Source organism: Thalassophryne amazonica, chromosome 15 (genome assembly GCF_902500255.1).
Source record: "Thalassophryne amazonica chromosome 15, fThaAma1.1, whole genome shotgun sequence".
Classification (NCBI taxonomy): Eukaryota; Metazoa; Chordata; class Actinopteri; order Batrachoidiformes; family Batrachoididae; genus Thalassophryne; species Thalassophryne amazonica.
In genome coordinates, this window is record NC_047117.1 from 829,334 (window position 1) to 853,128 (window position 23,795).

At 43.7% G+C, this 23,795-nt stretch overlaps 1 protein-coding gene across 1 annotated transcript in view; it reads left to right on the plus strand.

The window, feature by feature from the left end:
• The window catches only part of tmem178 (transmembrane protein 178), a 47,427-nt gene extending 30,861 nt beyond the window's left edge, over window positions 1–16,566 (plus strand). The window contains exons 3-4 of the mRNA XM_034188756.1: window positions 6,562–6,699; window positions 15,048–16,566. Of these exons, the coding sequence (XP_034044647.1) occupies window positions 6,562–6,699; window positions 15,048–15,289 (380 nt within the window). The 3' untranslated portion in view covers window positions 15,290–16,566. The remainder of the gene's footprint in view (window positions 1–6,561; window positions 6,700–15,047) is intronic.
• Window positions 16,567–23,795: the final 7,229 nt, after the last annotated feature.

Here is a 23,795-nt window from a genome sequence, read left to right on the forward strand (position 1 = left end):
ATGGAGTATTCCCTAGTTTAGTTCGGTTCTGATGAAATATTCCCTGGTTTAGTTCTCTGATAGAGTATTAACTGGTTTCATTCTTTGATGGAGTAGTCCCTGGTTTAATTCCCCTCTGATGGAGTATTAACAGGTTTAGTTCCCCTCTGATGGAGTATAAACTGGTTTAGTTCTCTGATTTAGTATTCCCTGGTTTAGTTCAGGTCTGATGGAGTATTCCCTGGTTTAGTTTCCCTCTGATGAAGTATTAACTGCTTTAGTTCTCTGATGGAGTATTAACTGGTTTACTTCCCCTCTGATGGAGTATTCCCTGTTTTAGTTCCCCGCTGATGGAGTATTAACTGGTTTAGTTCTCTGATTGAGTATTCCCTGGTTTAGTTCAGGTCTGATGGAGTATTCCCTGGTTTAGTTTCCCTCTGATGAAGTATTAACTGCTTTAGTTCTCTGATGGAGTATTAACTGGTTTACTTCCCCTCTGATGGAGTATTAACTGGTTTTGTTCTCTGATGGAGTATTCCCTGGTTTAGTTCAGGTCTGATGGAGTATTCCTTGGTTGAGTTCCCCTCTGAGGGAGTATACCATGGTTTAATTCCCCTCTGATGGAGTATTAACTGGTTTACTTCCCCTCTGATGGAGTATTAACTGGTTTTGTTCTCTAATGGAGTATTAACTGGTTTAGTTGTGGAGTATTAACTGGTTTCTTTCTCTGATGGAGTAGTAACTGGTTTAATTCTCTGATGGGGTATTAACTGGCTTAATTCTTTGATGGAGTATTAACTGGTTTCATTCTCTGATGGAGTATTACCTGGTTTAGTTTCCCTCTGATGAAGTATTAACTGGTTTAGTTCTCTGATGGAGTATTCCCTAGAATCCATTCAGGACTCGATACACATTAGTGGAAATACTCTGGATTTGGTTCTCACACATGGTATTGCTGTCACAAATACTGACATCATGCTTCTTGCATCAGTGGTCTCTGATCACTCACTTATTAAGTTTACAGTTTTGCTGCTGTGTTTAGTGGAACAACAACCTTATTTATCACTATGGCGATGCATCAACTCCTCAACTACGACTGAACTCGAAGCTAGACTGCCTGATGTCTTAGCTTCACATTTGGAAAATACCCAGTCAGTAGACGGTCTTGTGGATAGTTTAAGCTCAGTGCTCAAAACTACACTCGACATGATTGCTCAACCTATATTAAAACCACGACCCCCAAGACACAGTCACCTTGGTTCAGTGACTACTTGCGTGGTCTCAAGCATAAGGCTAGAGGTCTAGAACGGAAATGGCATAGTTTGAAATTAGACGTATTCCACCTTCATCGTGTGATGCTATCTTAGACTATAAGCATGCACTACTGGCTACAAAGCGGACCTATTACTCTGATTTGATCAATAAAAACAACCATAACTCAAAGTGTTGTGAAAGTGTCGTGACACGGACCCACAACAGGGGGCGTAAATGAACGGACAATGGATAAGCCAAAAGTAACAATTTAATGTTGTGAATCACACAACGACGTACAGACAATAACAATATAGTGACTGTCAATCATACACCAGGTGACATGTGGGCAGGCTCGACGATAGAAGACGCCTGGCGAGAGAAGAGCCAGATCCACACAGCTTCCACTGCCAACGGAGCTGAAGAACACCGGAGCCGCCAAGCCCTGCGCCCCAGGTGGCCGCTGTCTTCAGCAGTCAGACGCGGTACTGCTGGCAGAGAACAGAGACAGTCCTGATGAGTGTGAGGTCGCACACTCAGTAATCCCACAGTCTGTATTCAGTTAGGATGGAGCACCTCCACCTCCAATCACACACTCGTGCAGCTCCTGTCTAACCACTTATCTGGTTGGGGTGTGAAGCGAAGCCGTCGCTGATCACACCAAACGCCAATCCCACAGATAAGGACACACCGCAGGAAAATGGCTGCAAAGAAGTTCAGATTATTACTCAATGTTTTGAGTCAGCAGAGAAAATTACCTGATTGGTAGTTGATTTCTCGGCGAGGAGGTGGAGTCGCAGTCCGGCCTTTATGGAGATGGTGATGAGTTGGCTGAGTGACAGCTGGTGCTGATGAAGAGTGACAGCTGTCACTCCCAGTGGCTCCGGAAGCTCACACTCCAAGCAGGGCGCCATCTGGTGGTGGTGGGCCAGCAGTACCTCCTCTTCAGCTGGCCCACACAACACAAAGTTCTTGTTCAACACAGTGGCAGCACTTATTCATGGACAACCACCTGTAGTTCAAGAAGACAGGTTAAACATATCCCAGCATGCCTTAACCCAGCCACTACACCCTGCTATTGAGGTGGGCGCCGTTACTTAGGTATTACCTAGATTTACAGAATTTGATAGTATCTCACTAGACATGCTGACAAAACTTGTAACGTCTACAAAAAGCACAACCTGCTTATTTGATCCTATACCAACAAAACTGTTTAAGGACCTGTGGCCCACTCTTGGGCCGACTGTGCTGGAAATTATTAATCTCTTATTAACCTCTGGATCTGTTCCTAAATGTTTCAAATCTGCAGTCATTAAACCATTACTTAAGAAACCTAATCTTGACCCTAGTGTATTGAAAATCTATCGGCCGATATCAAATCTATCATTTTGCTCTAAAATTCTGGAAAAGGTTGTGGACAGCTTGTGGACCACCTTACTGAGAATAATCTTTTTGAGCCACTGCAGTCTGCATTTAGAAAATATCATTCCACAGAGACGGCTCTCACTAAAGTGGTGAATGATATTCTGCTGGCAATGGATTCGGACACTACTACGGTTGTGGTGCTGTTAGATCTCAGTGCTGCATTTGATATTGTGGATCATCATATTCTACTTGATAGGCTGGAGAATCATTTTGGGATTACTGGGAGTGCCCTTGCATGGTTGACATCATACTTGACCGGTCGTTCTCACTGTGTTTTGTACAATAACACTACTTCTAACATTAGTGACATGAAATTTGGGGTCCCGCAGGGGTCCATCTTAGGCCCCCTGCTTTTCTCCTTTTATGTAGCACCCCTTGGGCACATATTGCGGCGTTTTGGGATTACCTTTCACTGCTCTGCTGATGATACTCAGTTATACATGCCGATAACTGCTGGTAATCTCGTTCACATAAAATCCTTAGAAGATTGCCTTGCATCACTGAGAAGCTGGATGTCTAGAAACGTCCTACTTTTAAACTATGATAAGACTGAAATGATGGTTCTTGGTCCAGTGAGACATCAGCATCAATTTCACCAGTTAACGCTTAGCCTAGGCTTGTGTGTCATACATCACACTGACAAAGTGAGAACCTTGTGGTAATTTTTGATCCTACACTGTCCTTTGACCTCCACATTAGAAATATTACTAGGACTGCTTTCTTTCACCTGTGAAATATAGCGAAGATTCGTCCCATCCTGTCTATGGCTGATGCTGAGACTCTGATCTATGTGTTTGTCTCTTCTAGATTGGACTACTGCAATGTTCTGTTTTCTGGTTTACTGCAGTCCAGTATTAGACGTCTCCAGTTGGTTCAAAATGCTGCTGCCAGACTTTTGACACGAAGCAGAAAGTTTGACCACATTACATCCATTTTGGCGTCTCTTCACTGGCTTCCTGTCCCTGTGAGATCAGATTTTAAGGTTCTGCTACGAGCCTACAAAATTGTTCACAGACTGGCACATCCCTACCTAGCTGACCTAATTAAACCCTGCGTACCGGCCCGGGCTTTACGTTCTCAGGGTGCAGGACTACTTTGTGTCCCTAGGGTGAATAAGAAGTCTGTGGGTCACAGAGCTTTCTCTTATCGTGCCCCTGTTCTGTGGAATGATCTCTCTGCATCAATAAAACAGTCAGATTCTGTAGAGACTTTCAAGTCCAGACTTAAGACGCACTTATTTTCCCTTTCGTATGGTGAGCATACTGACATAGTATGTTTCTATGCTTTTTACTCTTTGAAATTCATTATATTAGTAAACGGGGTGTACCGTGGCCTCAACTTTATCTAAATTCTGGGTCTTTTTGTCAGTGTTGAGTTTTGTATTATCAGGGTTTTGGTTTGTTTATTCTCTTGCTGGGATTTTTCTGCTTAGGTCTGTCTGTCTCTGTTTCTCTTGTCTCTCTCGTCTTTCTCTCGGTTCTTGGTGATGGGTGTTTCTCTCCCTCTCTGGCCACGCCCTGCTTCTGGTGCTTTCCGTGTGCACCTGTTCCTGATTCACTGATTACCACCTGGGGTTTTATAAGCTCACTTGTCCTTTGCCAGTTTGTCGTACCATGTGCCCTCATTCCAGCTCTGTATCTGTGTTCTTGTTCCTGCCTGCCTCATAGTGTGTACCTGACCTCCTGCCTGTTGCTTTGACCACGCCATTGAGCATGATGATTGCTGCTTTTGTTGCTGCTGCTTTTGTTGGACTGCCTTCTCATGTACCAACCACTGCTATCCTCTTCAGTAAAGTTTACTAAAAAACAGAGATGTCTGCTGTAGCCGTGCATTTGTGTCCTACCATTCCTGAGCATCCTGCCTGTCAGTAGAAACTGGCCAACGATGGACACAGCCGGCTCTGACCCGTTTCTGTTAGGATTCTTGTCTAGTTTGGTGTTCCCATGTCTTTAAATCTGTTTATCTGTCTGTCTTGTCTCCTCTTCTTTAGTTCTGCATTGTAGTTCCTGTTTTTGCCTTTTCACTCACCCTGCAGTCTAGTCTCTCCTCAGGTGTTTGCTTCTGTGTCTTTAGTGTCAATTGTGTCTGAGTCTTGTGTCACTTTGTATCTGCCTCCACGTCATGTTTATGTACTCGTATATTCTGATTCTTTGCTGCCCCCTGGTTCTAGTTAATTATTACATCCCTGTGTCAGTTTCTGTTTCATCCATATTCATGTATGGCCTGTTCCTCTGCTGCCCGCTGGTATCTTAGTTTAATCATTACATCACTTCAGTTTGGTTCCAGCTGTGTTGAATTTACTCATCAGACCTTTTGTACTGAGTCTCACCTGTGTTTGTGTTTCTTGGGGGTTCATTGTTTGTCTTTGTCTACATTAGCTGTTAGCTGGGGACTGATTCAAACATTCTGAGGACGTTCTCACAACCTTACAAAACCAGTGACATTCATGACCTTGTGAAAACCACAGGGTAACGTTATGATAACAGCTGTTAGCTGGGTGGTGACCACGAGAGGGCCCTGTTGCATGTTTGTGAAACTGAATAAAGCTGAAAGCCCACATGACACACACATCGATTGTGTCATGACGCCACCAGATGTGGGAATTGCACGTTCATGAGCCGGGATGTCAAGAGGCCCTTCCTCCTCCTCTCATGAAGGTGTGACTTGTTTTTGTGCATTTTTTTTGTGCACTTTCGAGCCAGCCATCCACCATCTTTGTACTCCTCATAGAAGCTGTGTGATGACGTGAGCAATGTCAGTGTCCAATTGGAATTGGTTCCGTCACATGGTTTTCCAAAATCTAATTGTAGGGCAGATTCACCTCACGTGACACACCAAAGATTGTTTTTAGGAGTGATGTGTTACTAGTTGGCCCATTGAATAGCCCCCTGGCTGCTCCAATGCGCCCTGCCCCATTACGCACAGCGAAAGTGAAAGTAAGCAGACAGAGAGCCTCTCATACAATCTCACATGCTCAAACAGTGTGTGAGTGTCAGGATTGCTTGACTAGTTTTCCTGTGAATGTTACTGGATAAGCCTGTGGCAAGCTCTATCGCTCCGGTGTAAAGCACTCTTTACCACATCAATGGAGCGAGGGGGAGGGACCGCTCCTCAAACTGAATGAGCCTCGAAGTGTGAATGTTGCTTTCAGAGCAGGAGAGAACAAACACACACTCAACTTCATAGTAGAAGTTTGTGATGTGACCTTTGTGTAAAAGCAGACAGAAATTGCTTTGAGATGAAGACAAACAAAACGCATAGACCATTTTGTATGTATTGTTCAAAATGGGCATTTGTGTTTATTGTTTGAACCTTTTTGTTGTACAGTCTTTCACACAAGAGCCCAAATTACCTTTATAAAGTGTCAAAACAGTTGTTTATTATAGTTTGCTGTGTGTTTTGAATAAATGTGTGTGGAAAATTATTTTCCGCTTTACTTTTTCCTTTCTTATTTCTGATTGTAAACCTTTATTACACTTATAAAACACTATAGCATATATATTCTGAAAGTACAGGTTGTCCTGAAAAAAAACAAAAAAACAGACATAAAACTTGATTGTGGGATGCAGAGAGAGCTGTTAACAGCAATAATAAAACATTTATGTCAGGCGAGTGAACTGTCCAAAAAATGCCCTCAGACACCAGAGGGCTAATAAAATCTTTTTGTTTAGTTCCAGATTTCTAAACTCTATCTTCCTGTTGGCTCTTCACAGAATAGTCCTTTATTGATCATCTCCTCACTGCTTGTCACTGGTTGCTATAGATACATCATTTTATATAACAGTGCAGAGAAAGCAGAGGTTAGTAGGAGGTGGTTGCCATGGAAATATTTTGTGTGTACTTCATCTCAGTCACTGCATTACCGTTTGTGTGTGTGTGTGTTGGTGTGTGTGTTGGTGTGCACAGACCTGCGTAGGATCACGGCGGGCTTCCTGGGCATGGCGGCAGCTGTCCTGCTGTGCGGCAGCATCGTGGCGTCAGTGGGGTTTTTCTGGGAAGAAAGTCTGACGCAGCACGTGTCCGGTCTCCTCTTCCTCATGGCAGGTAATACACAAGTGTGTGGCTGTATGTGTGTGTTTCTGCATGTGCGTGCATGTGTTTGTCTGCGTGTGTGTGTGTCTGTATGTGCATATGTGTGTGTTTCTGCATGTGTGTGTCTCTACATGTGCATGTGTGTGCATGTATATGTGCAAATGTGCATGTGTTTGTGTGTGTGTGTTTCTGTGCGTGTGTGTATCTGTGTTTGTTTCTGCATGTGTGTGTGTTTCTGCATATGTGTGTGCTTCTGTGTGTGTGTTTCTGCATGTATGTATTTGTTTCTGTGTGTGTGTTTCTGCATGTGTGTATTTGGTCTGTGTGTGTTTCTGCATGTATGTATTTGTTTCTGTGTGTTTCTGCATGTGTGTATTTGTTTCTGTGTGTTTCTGCATGTGTGTATTTGTTTCTGTGTGTGTGTTTCTGCATGTGTGTATTTGGTCTGTGTGTGTTTCTGCATGTATGTATTTGTTTCTGTGTGTTTCTGCATGTGTGTATTTGTTTCTGTGTGTGTTTTTCTGCATGTATGTATTTGTTTCTGTGTGTTTCTGCATGTGTGTATTTGTTTCTGTGTGTGTGTTTCTGCATGTATGTATTTGTTTCTGTGTGTGTGTTTCTGCATGTGTGTATTTGTTTCTGTGTGTGTTTCTGCATATGTGTGTGCTTCTGTGTATTTATTTCTGTGTGTTTGTTTCTACATGTGTGTGTTTCTGCATGTGTGTATTTGTTTCTGTGTGTGTGTTTCTGCGTGTGTGTGTGTGCTTCTGTGTGTGTTTCTGCATGTGTGTATTTGTTTCTGTGTGTGTGTTTCTGCATATGTGTGTGTGCTTCTGTGTGTGTGTTTCTGCATGTGTGTATTTGTTTCTGTGTGTTTGTTTCTGCATGTGTGTATTTTTTCTGTGTGTGTTTCTGCATGTGTGTATTTGTTTCTGTGTGTGTGTTTCTGCGTGTGTGTATTTGTTTCTGTGTGTGTTTCTGCATGTGTGTATTTGTTCTGTGTGTGTTTCTGCATGTATGTATTTGTTTCTGTGTGTGTGTTTCTGCATGTGTGTGTGCTTCTGTGTGTGTGTGTTTCTGCATGTATGTATTTGTTTCTGTGTGTGTGTTTCTGCATATGTGTGTGTGTTTCTGTGTGTGTGTGTTTCTGCATGTATGTATTTGTTTCTGTGTTTGTTTCTGCATGTGTGTATTTGTTTCTGTGTTTGTTTCTGCATGTGTGTATTTGTTCTGTGTGTGTGTTTCTGCATGTGTGTATTTGTTTCTGTGTGTGTGTTTCTGCATATGTGTGTGTGTTTCTGCGTGTGTGTATTTGTTTCTGTGTGTGTTTCTGCATGTGTATTTGTTCTGTGTGTGTGTGTGTTTCTGCATGTGTGTATTTGTTTTTGTGTGTGTTTCTGCATGTGTGTATTTTTTCTGTGTGTTTCTGCATGTGTGTATTTTTTCTTGTGTGTTTCTGCATGTGTGTATTTGTTTCTTTGTGTGTTTCTGCATGTGTGTATTTTTTCTGTGTGTTTCTGCATGTGTGTATTTTTTGTGTGTGTGTTTCTGCATGTGTGTATTTGGTCTGTGTGTGTTTCTGCATGTATGTATTTGTTTCTGTGTGTTTCTGCATGTGTGTATTTGTTTCTGTGTGTTTCTGCATGTGTGTATTTGTTTCTGTGTGTGTGTTTCTGCATGTGTGTATTTGGTCTGTGTGTGTTTCTGCATGTATGTATTTGTTTCTGTGTGTTTCTGCATGTGTGTATTTGTTTCTGTGTGTGTGTTTCTGCATGTATGTATTTGTTTCTGTGTGTGTGTTTCTGCATGTGTGTATTTGTTTCTGTGTGTGTTTCTGCATATGTGTGTGCTTCTGTGTGTTTGTTTCTGCATGTGTGTATTTATTTCTGTGTGTTTGTTTCTGCATGTGTGTATTTATTTCTGTGTGTTTGTTTCTACATGTGTGTGTTTCTGCATGTGTGTATTTGTTTCTGTGTGTGTGTTTCTGCGTGTGTGTGTGTGTGCTTCTGTGTGTGTTTCTGCATGTGTGTATTTGTTTCTGTGTGTGTGTTTCTGCATATGTGTGTGTGCTTCTGTGTATGTGTTTCTGCATGTGTGTATTTGTTTCTGTGTGTTTGTTTCTGCATGTGTGTATTTTTTCTGTGTGTGTTTCTGCATGTGTGTATTTGTTTCTGTGTGTGTGTTTCTGCGTGTGTGTATTTGTTCTGTGTGTGTTTCTGCATGTATGTATTTGTTTCTGTGTGTGTGTTTCTGCATATGTGTGTGTGCTTCTGTGTGTGTGTGTTTCTGCATGTATGTATTTGTTTCTGTGTGTGTGTTTCTGCATATGTGTGTGTGTTTCTGTGTGTGTGTGTTTCTGCATGTATGTATTTGTTTCTGTGTTTGTTTCTGCATGTGTGTATTTGTTTCTGTGTTTGTTTCTGCATGTGTGTATTTGTTCTGTGTGTGTGTTTCTGCATGTGTGTATTTGTTTCTGTGTGTGTGTTTCTGCATATGTGTGTGTGTTTCTGCGTGTGTGTATTTGTTTCTGTGTGTGTTTCTGCATGTGTATTTGTTCTGTGTGTGTGTGTGTTTCTGCATGTGTGTATTTGTTTTTGTGTGTGTTTCTGCATGTGTGTATTTTTTCTGTGTGTTTCTGCATGTGTGTATTTTTTCTGTGTGTGTTTCTGCATGTGTGTATTTGTTTCTTTGTGTGTTTCTGCATGTGTGTATTTTTTCTGTGTGTTTCTGCATGTGTGTATTTTTTGTGTGTGTGTTTCTGCATGTGTGTATTTTTTGTGTGTGTGTTTCTGCATGTGTGTATTTGTTTCTGTGTGTTTCTGCATGTGTGTATTTTTTCTGTGTGTTTCTGCATGTGTGTATTTGTTTCTGTGTGTGTTTCTGCATGTGTGTATTTTTTGTGTGTGTGTTTCTGCATGTGTGTATTTGTTTCTGTGTGTGTTTCTGCATGTGTGTATTTTTTCTGTGTGTGTGTTTGCATGTGTGTATTTGTTCTGTGTGTGTGTGTTTCTGCATGTGTGTATTTGTTTCTGTGTGTGTGTTGCTGCATATGTGTGTGTGCTTCTGTGTGTTTGTTTCTGCATGTGTGTATTTGTTTCTTTGTGTGTTTCTGCATGTGTGTATTTGTTTCTGTGTGTGTTTCTGCATGTGTGTATTTGTTTTTGTGTGTGTTTCTGCATGTGTGTATTTGTTCTGTGTGTGTGTTTCTGCATGTGTGTATTTGTTCTGTGTGTGTGTTTCTGCATGTATGTATTTATTCTCTCTGTGTGTGTTTCTGCATGTATGTATTTATTCTCTCTGTGTGTGTTTCTGCATGTGTGTATTTATTCTCTGTGTGTGTGTTTCTGCATGTGTGTATTTATTCTCTCTGTGTGTTTCTGCATGTATGTATTTATTCTCTGTGTGTGTTTCTGCATGTGTGTATTTATTCTCTCTGTGTGTTTCTGCATGTGTGTATTTATTCTCTCTGTGTGTTTCTGCATGTGTGTATTTATTCTCTGTGTGTGTGTTTCTGCATGTGTGTATTTATTCTCTGTGTGTGTGTTTCTGCATGTGTGTATTTATTCTCTGTGTGTGTGTTTCTGCATGTGTGTATTTATTCTCTGTGTGTGTGTTTCTGCATGTGTGTGTGTGCTTCTGTGTGTGTGTTTCTGCATGTGTGTATTTATTCTCTGTGTGTGTGTTTCTGCATGTGTGTGTGTGCTTCTATGTGTGTGTTTCTGCATGTACAACCCCTGGCAAAAATTATGGAATCACCGACCTCAGAGGATGTTCATTCAGTTGTTTAATTTTGTAGAAAAAAAGCAGATCACAGACATGACACAAAACTAAAGTCATTTCAAATGGCAACTTTCTGGCTTTAAGAAACACTATAAGAAATCAAGAAAAAGAGATTGTGGCAGTCAGTAACGGTTACTTTTTTAGACCAAGCAGAGGAAAAAAATATGGAATCACTCAATTCTGAGGAAAAAATTATGGAATCACCCTGTAAATTTTCATCCCCCAAATTAACACCTGCATCAAATCAGATCTGCTCATTGACATTGACCCTATGTGTCTTTTTGCAAGGAATGTTTTCACAGTTTTTGCTCTATGGCAAGATGCATTATCATCTTGAAAAATGATTTCATCATCCCCAAACATCCTTTCAATTGATGGGATAAGAAAAGTGTCCAAAATATCAACGTAAACTTGTGCATTTATTGATGATGTAATGACAGCCATCTCCCCAGTGCCTTTACCTGACATGCAGCCCCATATCATCAAGGACTGTGGAAATTTACATGTTCTCTTCAGGTAGTCATCTTTATAAATCTCATTGGAACGGCACCAAACAAAAGTTCCAGCATCATCACCTTGCCCAATGCAGATTCGAGATTCATCACTGAATATGACTTTCATCCAGTCATCCACAGTCCACGATTGCTTTTCCTTAGCCCATTGTAACCTTGTTATTTTCTGTTTAGGTGTTAATGATGCCTTTCGTTTAGTTTTTCTGTATGTAAATCCCATTTCCTTTAGGCGATTTCTTACAGTTCGGTCACAGACGTTGACTCCAGTTTCCTCCCATTCGTTCCTCATTTGTTTTGTTGTACATTTTCGATTTTTGAGACATATTGCTTTAAGTTTTCTGTCTTGATGCTTTGATGTCTTCCTTGGTCTACCAGTATGTTTGCCTTTAACAACCTTCCCATGTTGTTTGTATTTGGTCCAGAGTTTAGACACAGCTGACTGTGAACAACCAACATCTTTTGCAACATTGCGTGATGATTTACCCTCTTTTAAGAGTTTGATAATCCTCTCCTTTGTTTCAATTGACATCTCTCGTGTTGGAGCCATGATTCATGTCAGTCCACTTGGTGCAACAGCTCTCCAAGGTGTGATCACTCCTTTTTAGATGCAGACTAACGAGCAGATCTGATTTGATGCAGGTGTTAATTTGGGGGATGAAAATTTACAGGGTGATTCCATAATTTATTCCTCAGAATTGAGTGAGTCCATATTTTTTTCCCTCTGCTTGGTCTAAAAAAGTAACCGTTACTGACTGCCACAATTATTTTTCCTGATTTCTTATAGTGTTTCTTAAAGCCAGAAAGTTGCCATTTGAAATGACTTTAGTTTTGTGTCATGTCTGTGATCTGCTTTTTTTCTACAAAATTAAGCAACTGAATGAACATCCTCCGAGGCCGGTGATTCCATAATTATTGCCAGGGGTTGTAGAATGGAACTGAACTTATGGCCAAAGTAGAAAAGTAACAAAGAAACAAAGTAACAAAGCAAAGCTAGAACAGAGAATATCCACATCATGAAAATAACAATCAATAAAACAAAGTTGGGGCAGATGGAGATGAACTAAAGGAAGAGACAAAATAAGGATTAAAGCCTGGATCAGGGCCGGGCATGACAGTTTCTGTGTGTGTGTGTGTGTGTGTTTCTGCTATACACTACTTTTGAATTCATTTTTGGATTTTGCGTATAACAATGTGATTAATTGCAATTAAAATTTTTAATCGTTGCCCAGCTCTAGAAAAAACACAAATGAACTAAGACGACAGGAAAAAAAAGGGTTGAACACATCAACAAGGGACATGGGTGGGGCCATGTTTCACATAAATTACTGAATAAGACGAAAATACCACAAACTAACTCCAAGCGTTTGTACATGATTTTTTGTTCTTCTTGTCCTGTGTACCAGCATGGACTCCCTGTATATTTCCTGTATATATGTATTGTCATGTGTGTCTGTATCATGGCCCAAGCAGAGGGTCACCTCTTTGAGTCTGGTCTGCTTGAGGTTTCTTCCTCAGAGGGAGTTTTTCCTTACCACTGTTGCTCTGGGGGTTAGTAAGGTTAGACCTTACTTGTGTGAAGCGCCTTGAGGCAACTCTGTTGTGATTTGGCGCTATATAAATGAAAATAAATTGAATTCCTTTCAGTACTGTAGATGATGTTAACTTGGATTTTTTGTTGGTTTGAGTAAAAATCAACATACCTGGTTTTTAAATGAAAAAACCAGGTATGTTGTGTTTTTTCCAGGATTTACATGGACATCAGACTGACTGTCCTGACTATTGGGTTCATTATTGACAAACACTGGTTTTGAACTTCTGCTCACAATAAATTGAAATATATATTTAATTATGAGTTGTCGTTCACGGCCAAGATTTTAAATAGTTAAAGGTATAAATGAGAGCATTTTTTATCCACATAAAATCATCTTTTCATCTGTTAAAATTCACCAGATTAGCTCCTTTAAACCGTGAAAAATTCAAAATTTTCCCCCATCACAGTCACCCACCCCGTATCTGTCTGTCTGTGTGTGTGTGTGTGTGTGTGTGCATGTGTCTGTCTGTGTGTGTGTGTGTGTGTGCGCATGTGTCTGTGTGTGTGTGCATGTGTCTGTGTGTGTGCATGTGTCTGTCTGTGTGTGTGTGTGTGTGTGTGCATGTGTCTGTGTGTCTGTCTGTGCATGTGTCTGTCTGTCTGTGTGTGTGCATGTGTCTGTCTGTCTGTCTGTGCATGTGTCTGTCTGTCTGTGTGTGTGCATGTGTCTGTCTGTCTGTGTGTGTGCATGTGTGTGTCTCTGTGTCTGTCTGTCTGTCTGTGTGTGTGCATGTGTCTGTCTGTCTGTGTGTGTGTGTGTCTCTGTGTCTGTCTGTCTGTGTGTGTGTGTGTGTGCGCGCGTGTCTGTCTGTGTGCATGTGTCTGTGTGTCTGTCTGCGTCTGTGTGTGTGTGTGACACACACATGCACACAGGCACACAGACACAGACAGACAGACATGCACACACACACACACACACACACACAGGCAGACACACAGACACATGCACACAGAGACACATGCACACAGACACAGACAGACAGACAGACACACACAGACACTTGCACACACACACAGACAGACACACACAGACACTTGCACACACACACAGACAGACAGACACATGCACACACACACAGACACATGCACAGACAGACACACAGACACATGCACACACACACATAGTGCAGCAGATAACAGAATATTTACAGTGCAATCCTGCAAATGGTGATAGAAGCCAGTTTCGGCACAAATACACAGAAGACATTAACTCTTTTGAAATAGCTGGTTTGCTACCTGAATTTTCAATAGGCAGCCAGGTTGGGGTCGATTGAAGAATTACAAAGGGGTCAAAATGAAAAGATGCTCCAGTCATATTGCAAACTACACCACAATATTTGTCTGATCACAAAGATTCCAAAAAGGTGTAGTTTGGACTATCTGTGACTGAATGTTATGAAGTTGTGAGGTAAAAGCAGTAAGAATGGTGACAAAGGTCAGTTTCAGGTTGTACAGGGGTCAAAAGTTAAAGTTGCTCTAATTTTAGTAAAAAGTGATGCAAATGATAGGTTGAGTTAATTGGGTTTTAAAAAGGAACAGTTTGCACCATGGGTCATGCTTCGTTCTCACAGGTTAACATATAGAATCCAATGGACTTTGACATTGTTTGACATTTACTTTGCAAACCAAACGTTCAACACAGTCAAAACTATTCCATTTATCCAGGCAAGCAAAGCACAGTGACCGTGATATGGGCTGAGGTTGTGGCCCAAACTCTAAAAACTCGAAGCAGATGGAGGTTTGTTACTGGAAATGGATTCACACTGAAATCAAGGTGAAAGTGTCAATTTCATGCTGAGATGAGAGATTGCATGAAGCTGTGGCAGCCAGAGAAATCCAAAGTCTACTGAATTCTGGTGTTCCTCAGGGATGTGTTCTGGCTCCTGTTTAATGGATTGGGTCTTGGGTTGGGTTTTGGAAGCCAGTAACTTGGGTGCTTTGTTGGCGAGCAAAGGTTTAGTGACCTCGACTTCACTGATGATGCAGCGGCCCTTATGGAATCAAGAGTGAGGAGTAGGAGTGTCTGGGTTTGAGTCCCTGGAGCCAGACTAAGATCGAGGTGTTCAGTGACTTCCTGGACTTGGCTGTTCTTAGTGAGTGATGTTGATTTCTTTGGGGATGAAGGTCCTTGCTGAGCTTTGATTGTCTTGTCAGAATGAAAGGATTCAGGGTCAAAGTATCTTCCCCACAGTTGTATTCAATGAGGATATGCATGTGGATTTTGGCACAAGTTTTACACCGGATCCCCTTCCTGACAAAACTCCACATTACATGGAGAATGTGGCAGGGGTGGGCTCTGAACCAGGAACCTTCTGCACTGAAACCAAGCGTACCAACCACTTGGCCACCAGTCTGCAAAAACACAAACTTCAGTAAAGTTTTAAAAACCCTTTAGTGGAGAAGCTAACTGTTTCTTTAGCTCTAGGGAATTCTGGGAATGATGATGGACAGCATTTTTCTTTTTTCTTTCCCTGCAGGAATCTTCTGCACCATTTCTCTTTGTACATATGCAGCCAGTGTGACCTATGACCTCTCCAGGAACCCTCCCTTCATTTACGGGCTCCCAGCCGACGTGGACCACGGTTACGGCTGGTCCATTTGCTGCGCCTGGGCCAGCCTCGGCCTCACCGTGGCCTCGGGCTGTGTCAGCACCATCTACCCCTTCCTGAACCAGGCTCATGCGCTGCGTTCCAAGACTGCCTGCGAGTCGTCCGTCTGAGTGGCCGGCTGTTAATCAAACACGACGCCGCAGAGGAATGAACCGCCAAACGTACGGTGACCTCAGACAGCTCAACACAGATGACATTTATTTGTCCGTGTTAGTTACTGGCAAGGTGGAGGGCAGCCTGCGGGTGGCGCTGCAGACACTTGATCAATCACATGCACTGACCTCCAGCTGCGTCCTGTTGTGGGTGTTAAACGCAGCGTGGTGCTTTCACGTGTTCGTGGACTGTGCAGTGACACATCAGATGACATTAGTTCAGGCAGACATTCATCGGAGGATTATGCTCACTTGATCTCGACGATCGCGCCTGATCATCCGGGTTGGGTCGGGGTCGTTTGGCCCTGCTGCTGTAACGTTGTGGATCTTATCAGTTATCAACCAATAAATTGCTATTTGGTGGACACGTCATTCCCACATGTGGGCGGTACCATGTACCAAAGTGATGTCATTGAAGACAGATTTTGTACCATAGATTTGGGGGCAGGGCCTGAATGTGATACTAAGTGTTCGCATTAAGAGACACGTCAAATGTGTGAAAATGTCTTGTCATCATTTTAGTTTTGGCTTCCCAAATCTGTGTCAATTACCCAGAGCAGCTGTCAATCACAGGCTCCTCAGGTGTATGCGTTCCCTGCCCCTTTTTAATTTCAGCCAATGAAATGTTTTGTTATTCACAATCACCAATAGACAGGTTAAAGGTTAATGGAAAGTATCTGACGGCTGTTTTTCTGATCACTGTATTTTTGCTTCTGTGACTTCTTGCTTGTGACATCAGTGGGGATGTCACTGATAAGCTCCTCCCCTCTGATCAAATTGTGTAGTTAGAATGGAAACCAGTGTGAGGCCTGAGTGTGAACTGGGACAAAGAACGGGTTCAGTCAAACACGATGTTAATGACAATCATCTGGTGGCAATCAAACAGAAACTTCACAAGCAAAACAGGAAGATGTTGGCATTCGGCCTTTGACCAGTAGGAGGCAGCAGTGATACTCTTTGGCCACTTCATTAGGTAGGAAGGTGTTCCTAATAAAGTGGCCTCCAACAACAGCAGGTTTAATGTCGTTAATGTGATATTTTATGTCTTTGACGTTCATTGTTTGTGACAGATGTTCCATGAGGCAGAGTTAGATTTTACTGGTCAAACTTACAAATTAGGGTTTGTCTTTCAGGGTCAGTGAATCCACTACAGATCTGCATTAGGATTTGGCACAACTTTTACACCGGATGCTCTTCCTGACACAATTCCATTTCCACAAGGAAAAACATGCGGTATTCCCAAGCAGCCTCCCAGCTGAGCCTGAATCAGAACCAGGATCAGGACCTGGTCTGCTGGATGTCTGAGATCTGATGGAGCAGAAACCCGCTGAAATATTCATCTTATGTCACACAAACTAAAGACCAAGTCAGTAGTTTGTGTTTGACCTTTAATGAGTCTGTGTATTTAAAAGGACGTGGTGATGGTTCTGTCCTTTGGTTTGATGAGCTGGATTCAGCTCAGATCCAGAGGCGGGTTGGTTTCCTTCAGCTGACGCGTCACCGAAGCTGTAGGTGGGTTTCCATGACCACCAGCCCCCAGGCGCTTACTTGTCTGAAGCGCCTTGAGGCAACTCTGTTGTGATTTGGCACGATATAAATTGAAATTGAAAAAAATTGATAAGTAACTGACTGATCAGAGGTAATGAGTGTGTTTTGTGGTTTATCTTCAGTGACTGAAGTCCGGTAATAAATGGAGACCTCCCTGTGATCCACTCACACACTGAATGTGTGTGTGTGTGTTTTTTTTTGTTGTTTTTTTTTGTTTTTTGGTGCAGCTGAATCAAACTGTTGGACGCTTTGAGTGTTTGGGCCTCAGTCTGTGAGCTGAGCCATAAATGGAGGCCGAACCAACACAAGACATGCTGTGGATGTTGAACAAACATTTTGGCTGCATGCAATCAATCCCTTTACCAATGAATGATACAAACAGTGTAACTAAATGCTGCTTCCCCTGACAGGCTGCAAATCAAAAGTCTCGTGGATTTTGGGTTATTCAGCAGAAGGAAAATGTTTTTCTGTGTTTATTCAGGTGTTAAAAGCAACTTCTCTGCTTGGTGCTTTGATTATTTCTCGACTTGAAAGACCTTTGGTTCTGATGGTGCATAGGATGGACGCCATGTTTGTGCTCTTCTTTAACTTTAATATCCTCCTTCGACATCATAATATTGGTCATCACAGATTATATTCTATGACACCATGTAAGAGCCCAAACTCCAATTAGCCCCAACTAACACCCTCCTACATGTAATGATACCTTTTAATAAACCTCTGACACCCTCCTTAGACCCAGTGGTTTAAGAGGATGTCAGAACAGGGAATCACTGGGTTTAAGAGTATGTCAGTGGGTACCCTTTTAAACCCAGTGATTCCCTCCTTTGACGCCTTCTTAAACCAAGCGATTCCCTCCTTTGACATCCTCTTAAACACAGTGATTCCTTCCTTTGTGGCCCTCTTAAACCCAGTGATTCCCTCCTTTGATGCCCTCTTAAACCCAGTGTTTCTCTCTATTGACGCCCTCTTAAACCCAGTGATTCTCTCCATTGGCGCCCTGTTAAACCCAGTGATTCCCTCCTTTGACGTCCTCTTAAACACAGTGATTCCTTCCTTTGTGGCCCTCTTAAACTCAGTGATTCCCTCTATTGACACCTTCTTAAACCCAGTGATTCCCTCTATTGACACAGTCTTAAACCCAGTGATTCCCTCCTTTGATGCCCTCTTAAACCCAGTGTTTCTCTCTATTGACGCCCTCTTAAACCCAGTGATTCTCTCTATTGGCGCCCTGTTAAACCCATTGATTCCCTCCTTTGATGTCCTCTTAAACACAGTGATTCCCTACTTTGATGCCCTCTTAAACCCAGTGATTCCCTCTATTGACACCTTCTTAAACCCAGTGATTCCCTGTATTGACACAGTCTTAAACCCAGTGATTCCCTCCTTTGATGCCCTCTTAAGCCCAGTGTTTCTCTCTATTGACGCCCTCTTAAACCCAGTGATTCTCTCCATTGGCACCCTCTTAAACCCAGTGATTCCCTCCTTTGACGCCCTCTTAAACCCAGTGATTCCCTCTATTGATGTCCTCTTAAACCCAGTGATTCCCTCTATTGACACCCTCTTAAACCCAGTGATTCCCTCCTTTGACACTCTCTTAAACCCAGTGATTCCCTCCTTTAACGCCCTCTCAAACCCAGTGATTCCATCCTTTGATGCCCTCATAAACCCAGTGATTCCCTCCTTTGACGCCCTCTTAAACCCAGTGTTTCTGTTATGTGTCGACGCGGGTTGAGGAGCGGACCTGCGTCAGACGGAACACAGCGCTAAAAATAACCAGAAAAGCGGTTCCAAAAACAATATATTTATTACCCCCACTGTGCATAAAAGGTGTAAAAGCAAAAACAGCGTCCCTCTGGTGGAGTGACTGTTGGTACGCTCTCCAGCGCCCGCAAGGATCAAAGCCCGGCGTTCCTGGACTCACTACCACCACCAAACACCCCCCAGGTGGACACGACAAACTGACTCTCTGTGAAGCAAAGAAGAGGTGAGGTAAGTCAGCAGTTACAACAATATCTTTCAAAAGACACACACTATCAGCAACACATTCAGGTCTGTATCTTTTTTAACTTTATGCAAATGAGCAGCTTCTCACAACAAGTGGAGGATCACTTCCGCCACAGCAGTGAGAAGCAAACTGCACAATTCTCATCACAATTCCAGTATACTGTGTAACAAAACACCAAGTTACTATCAACAATTAGTCGAACACTTAATCACCTTTAATGTGTGCTGACAGCATGTGTCCTCACCCTTCCTTGCTTCACGGGCTCAATGTGTCAAACCCAGGCGCGGTCCTCAGCGTCTCACAAACGGACATCACAAGGTCGAGTTCCTGGCAGCTCTGCTTGAATCACACATGCCTTAAATGCAGAACGCCATCCAATTATCTGCTTCAGCTGAAAGTCTTTAAGGTTGCATGTGAGCACCAGTCACAGGTGCTTCACATGATGTTGATGAGGGTGAGGACTCTTCAGCCAGCACCTTCTCCACAGAAGAATCAGTTTCCATGCCACCTGAAGAGCAAAGAAAAGAAAAAAACACCAAAACATCCAGCCACACCCCCCAACACACAACAGTTTCTCTCTATTGACGCCCTCTTAAACCCAGTGATTCCCTCCATTGGCACCCTGTTAAACCCAGTGATTCCCTCCTTTGACGCCCTCTTAAACCCAGTGATTCCCTCCTTTGACGTCCTCTTAAACCCAGTGATTACCTCCTTTGACATCCTCTTAAACCCAGTGATTCCCTCCTTTGTGGCCCTTGTAAATCCAGTGATTCCCTCCATTGACGCACTCTTAAACCCAGTGATTCCCTCCTTTGATGCCCTCGTAAACCCAGTAATTCCCTCCTTTGACGCCCTCGTAAACCCAGTGATTCCCTCCTTTGACACGCTCTTAAACCCAGTGATTGCCTCCTTTGACGCCCTCTTAAACCCAGTGATTCCCGCCTTTCGTGCCATCTGAAACCCAGTGATTCCCTCCTTTGACACCCTCTTAAACCCAGTGATTGCCTCCTTTGACGCCCTCTTACACCCAGTGATTCCCTCCTTTGACGTCCTCTTAAACCCAGTGATTGCCTCCTTTGACGCCCTCTTAAACCCAGTGATTCCCTCCTTTGACGTCCTCTTAAACCCAGTGATTACCTCCTTTGATGCCCTCTTAAACCCATTGATTCCCTCCTTTGTGGCCCTCTTAAACCCAGTGATTCCCTCCTTTGAGGTCCTCTTAAATCCAGTGATCCCCTCCTTTTTGACCCTCGTAAACCCATTGATTCCCTCCTTTGTGGCACTCGTAAACCCAGTGATTCCCTCCTTTGACGCCCTCTTAAACCCAGTGATTCCCGCCTTTCGTGCCATCTGAAACCCAGTGATTCCCTCCTTTGACACCCTCTTAAACCCAGTGATTGCCTCCTTTGACGCCCTCTTACACCCAGTGATTCCCTCCTTTGACGTCCTCTTAAACCCAGTGATTGCCTCCTTTGACGCCCTCTTAAACCCAGTGATTCCCTCCTTTGACGTCCTCTTAAACCCAGTGATTACCTCCTTTGATGCCCTCTTAAACCCATTGATTCCCTCCTTTGTGGCCCTCTTAAACCCAGTGATTCCCTCCTTTGAGGTCCTCTTAAATCCAGTGATCCCCTCCTTTTTGACCCTCGTAAAGCCATTGATTCCCTCCTTTGTGGCACTCGTAAACCCAGTGATTCCCTCCTTTGACGCCCTCTTAAACCCAGTGATTCCCTCCTTTGTGGCCCTCTTAAACCCGTGATTCCCTCGTTTGACGCGCTTTTAAATGCAGTGATTCCCTCTACTGATGCCCTCTTAAACCCAGTGATTCCCTCTATTGACACCCTCTTAAACCCAGTGATTCCCTCCTTTGACAATCTCTTAAACCCAGTGATTCCCTCCTTTGACGCCCTCGTAAACCCAGTGATTCCCTCCTTTAACGCCCTCTCAAACCCAGTGATTCCCTCCTTTGACGTCCTCTTAAACCCAGTGTTTCTCTCTATTGACGGCCTCTTAAACCCAGTGATTCCCTCCATTGGCACCCTGTTAAACCCAGTGATTCCCACCTTTGACGCCCTTGTAAACCCAGTGAATCCCTCCTTTGATGCCCCCTTAAACCCAATGATTCCCTCCTTTGTGGCCCTCTTAAACCCAGTGATTCCCTCCTTTGACGTCCTCTTAAACCCAACGATTCCCTCCTTTGTGGCCCTCGTAAACCCAGTGATTGCCTCCTTTGACGCCCTCTTACACCCAGTGATTCCCTCCTTTGACGTCCTCTTAAACCCAGTGATTGCCTCCTTTGACGCCCTCTTAAACCCAGTGATTCCCTCCTTTGACGTCCTCTTAAACCCAGTGATTACCTCCTTTGATGCCCTCTTAAACCCATTGATTCCCTCCTTTGTGGCCCTCTTAAACCCAGTGATTCCCTCCTTTGAGGTCCTCTTAAATCCAGTGATCCCCTCCTTTTTGACCCTCGTAAACCCATTGATTCCCTCCTTTGTGGCACTCGTAAACCCAGTGATTCCCTCCTTTGACGCCCTCTTAAACCCAGTGATTCCTTCCTTTGTGGCCCTCTTAAACCCATGATTCCCTCGTTTGACGCGCTTTTAAATGCAGTGATTCCCTCTACTGATGCCCTCTTAAACCCAGTGATTCCCTCTATTGACACCCTCTTAAACCCAGTGATTCCCTCCTTTGACAATCTCTTAAACCCAGTGATTCCCTCCTTTGACGCCCTCGTAAACCCAGTGATTCCCTCCTTTAACGCCCTCTTAAACCCAGTGTTTCTCTCTATTGACGGCCTCTTAAACCCAGTGATTCCCTCCATTGGCACCCTGTTAAACCCAGTGATTCCCACCTTTGACGCCCTTGTAAACCCAGTGAATCCCTCCTTTGATGCCCCCTTAAACCCAATGATTCCCTCCTTTGTGGCCCTCTTAAACCCAGTGATTCCCTCCTTTGACGTCCTCTTAAACCCAGCGATTCCCTCCTTTGTGGCCCTCGTAAACCCAGTGATTCCCTCCTTTAACGCCCTCTTAAACCCAGTGTTTCCCTCCTTTGACACCCTCTTAAACCCAGTGTTTCTCTCGGTTGACGCCCTCTTAAACCCAGTGATTCCCACCATTGGCACCCTGTTAAACCCAGTGATTGCCTCCTTTGATGCCCTCTTAAACCCAGTGATTCCCTCCATTGGTGTCCTGTTAAACCCAGTGATTCCCTCCTTTGACGCCCTCGTAAATCCAGTGATTCCCTCCATTGACGCACTCTTAAACCCAGTGATTCCCTCCTTTGACGCCCTCGTAAACCCAGTGATTCCCTCCTTTGACGCCCTCTTAAACCCTGTGATTCCCTCCTTTGGCCCTCTCTTAAACCCAGTGATTGCCTCCTTTCATGCCTTCTTAAACCCAGTGATTCCCTCCTTTGTGGCCCTCGTGAACCCAGTGATTTCCTCCTTTAACATCCTCTAAAACCCAGTGATTCCCTCCTTTCATGCCTTCCTAAACCCCGTGATTCCCTCCTTTGACGCCCTCTTAAACCCAGTGATTTCCTCCTTTAACGCCCTCTTGAACCCAGTGATTCCCTCCTTTGACGCCCTCGTGAACCCAGTGATTTCCTCCTTTAACATCCTCTAAAACCCAGTGATTCCCTCCATTGTGGCCCTCGTAAACCCAGTGATTCCCTCCTTTAACGCCCTCTTGAACCCAGTGATTCCCTCCTCTGACGCCCTCTTAAACCCAGTGATTACCTCCTTTGACGTCCTCTAAAACCCAGTGATTCCCTCCTTTGTGGCCCTCTTAAACCCAGTGATTCCCTCCTTTAACGCCCTCTTGAACCCAGTGATTCCCTCCTTTGACGCCCCTCTTAAACCCAGTGATTCCCTCCTTTGATGCCCTCTTAAACCCAGTAATTCCCTCCTTTGTGGCCCTCGTAAACCCAGTGATTCCCTCCTTTGATACCCTCTTAAACCCAGTGTTTCTCTCTATTGAGGCCCTCTTAAACCCAGTGATTCCCTCCATTGGCGTCCTATTAAACCCAGTAATTCCCTCCTTTGACGCCCTCGTAAACCCAGTGATTCCCTCCTTTAACGCCCTCTCAAACCCAGTGATTCCCTCCTTTGACGTCCTCTTAAACCCAGTGTTTCTCTCTATTGACGGCCTCTTAAACCCAGTGATTCCCTCCATTGGCACCCTGTTAAACCCAGTGATTCCCTCCTTTGACGCCCTCTTAAACCCAGTGATTCCCACGTTTGACGCCCTTGTAAACCCAGTGAATCCCTCCTTTGATGCCCCCTTAAACCCAATGATTCCCTCCTTTGTGGCCCTCTTAAACCCAGTGATTCCCTCCTTTGACGTCCTCTTAAACCCAGCGATTCCCTCCTTTGTGGCCCTCGTAAACCCAGTGATTCCCTCCTTTAACGCCCTCTTAAACCCAGTGTTTCCCTCCTTTGACACCCTCTTAAACCCAGTGTTTCTCTCTGTTGACGCCCTCTTAAACCCAGTGATTCCCTCCATTGGCACCCTGTTAAACCCAGTGATTGCCTCCTTTGACGCCCTCTTAAACCCAGTGATTCCCTCCATTGGTGTCCTGTTAAACCCAGTGATTCCCTCCTTTGACGCCCTCGTAAATCCAGTGATTCCCTCCATTGACACACTCTTAAACCCAGTGATTCCCTCCTTTGACGCCCTCGTAAACCCAGTGATTCCCTCCTTTGACGCCCTCTTAAACCCCGTGATTCCCTCCTTTGACGCCCTCTTAAACCCAGTGATTGCCTCCTTTCATGCCTTCTTAAACCCAGTGATTCCCTCCTTTGTGGCCCTCGTGAACCCAGTGATTTCCTCCTTTAACATCCTCTAAAACCCAGTGATTCCCTCCTTTCATGCCTTCTTAAACCCCGTGATTCCCTCCTTTGAC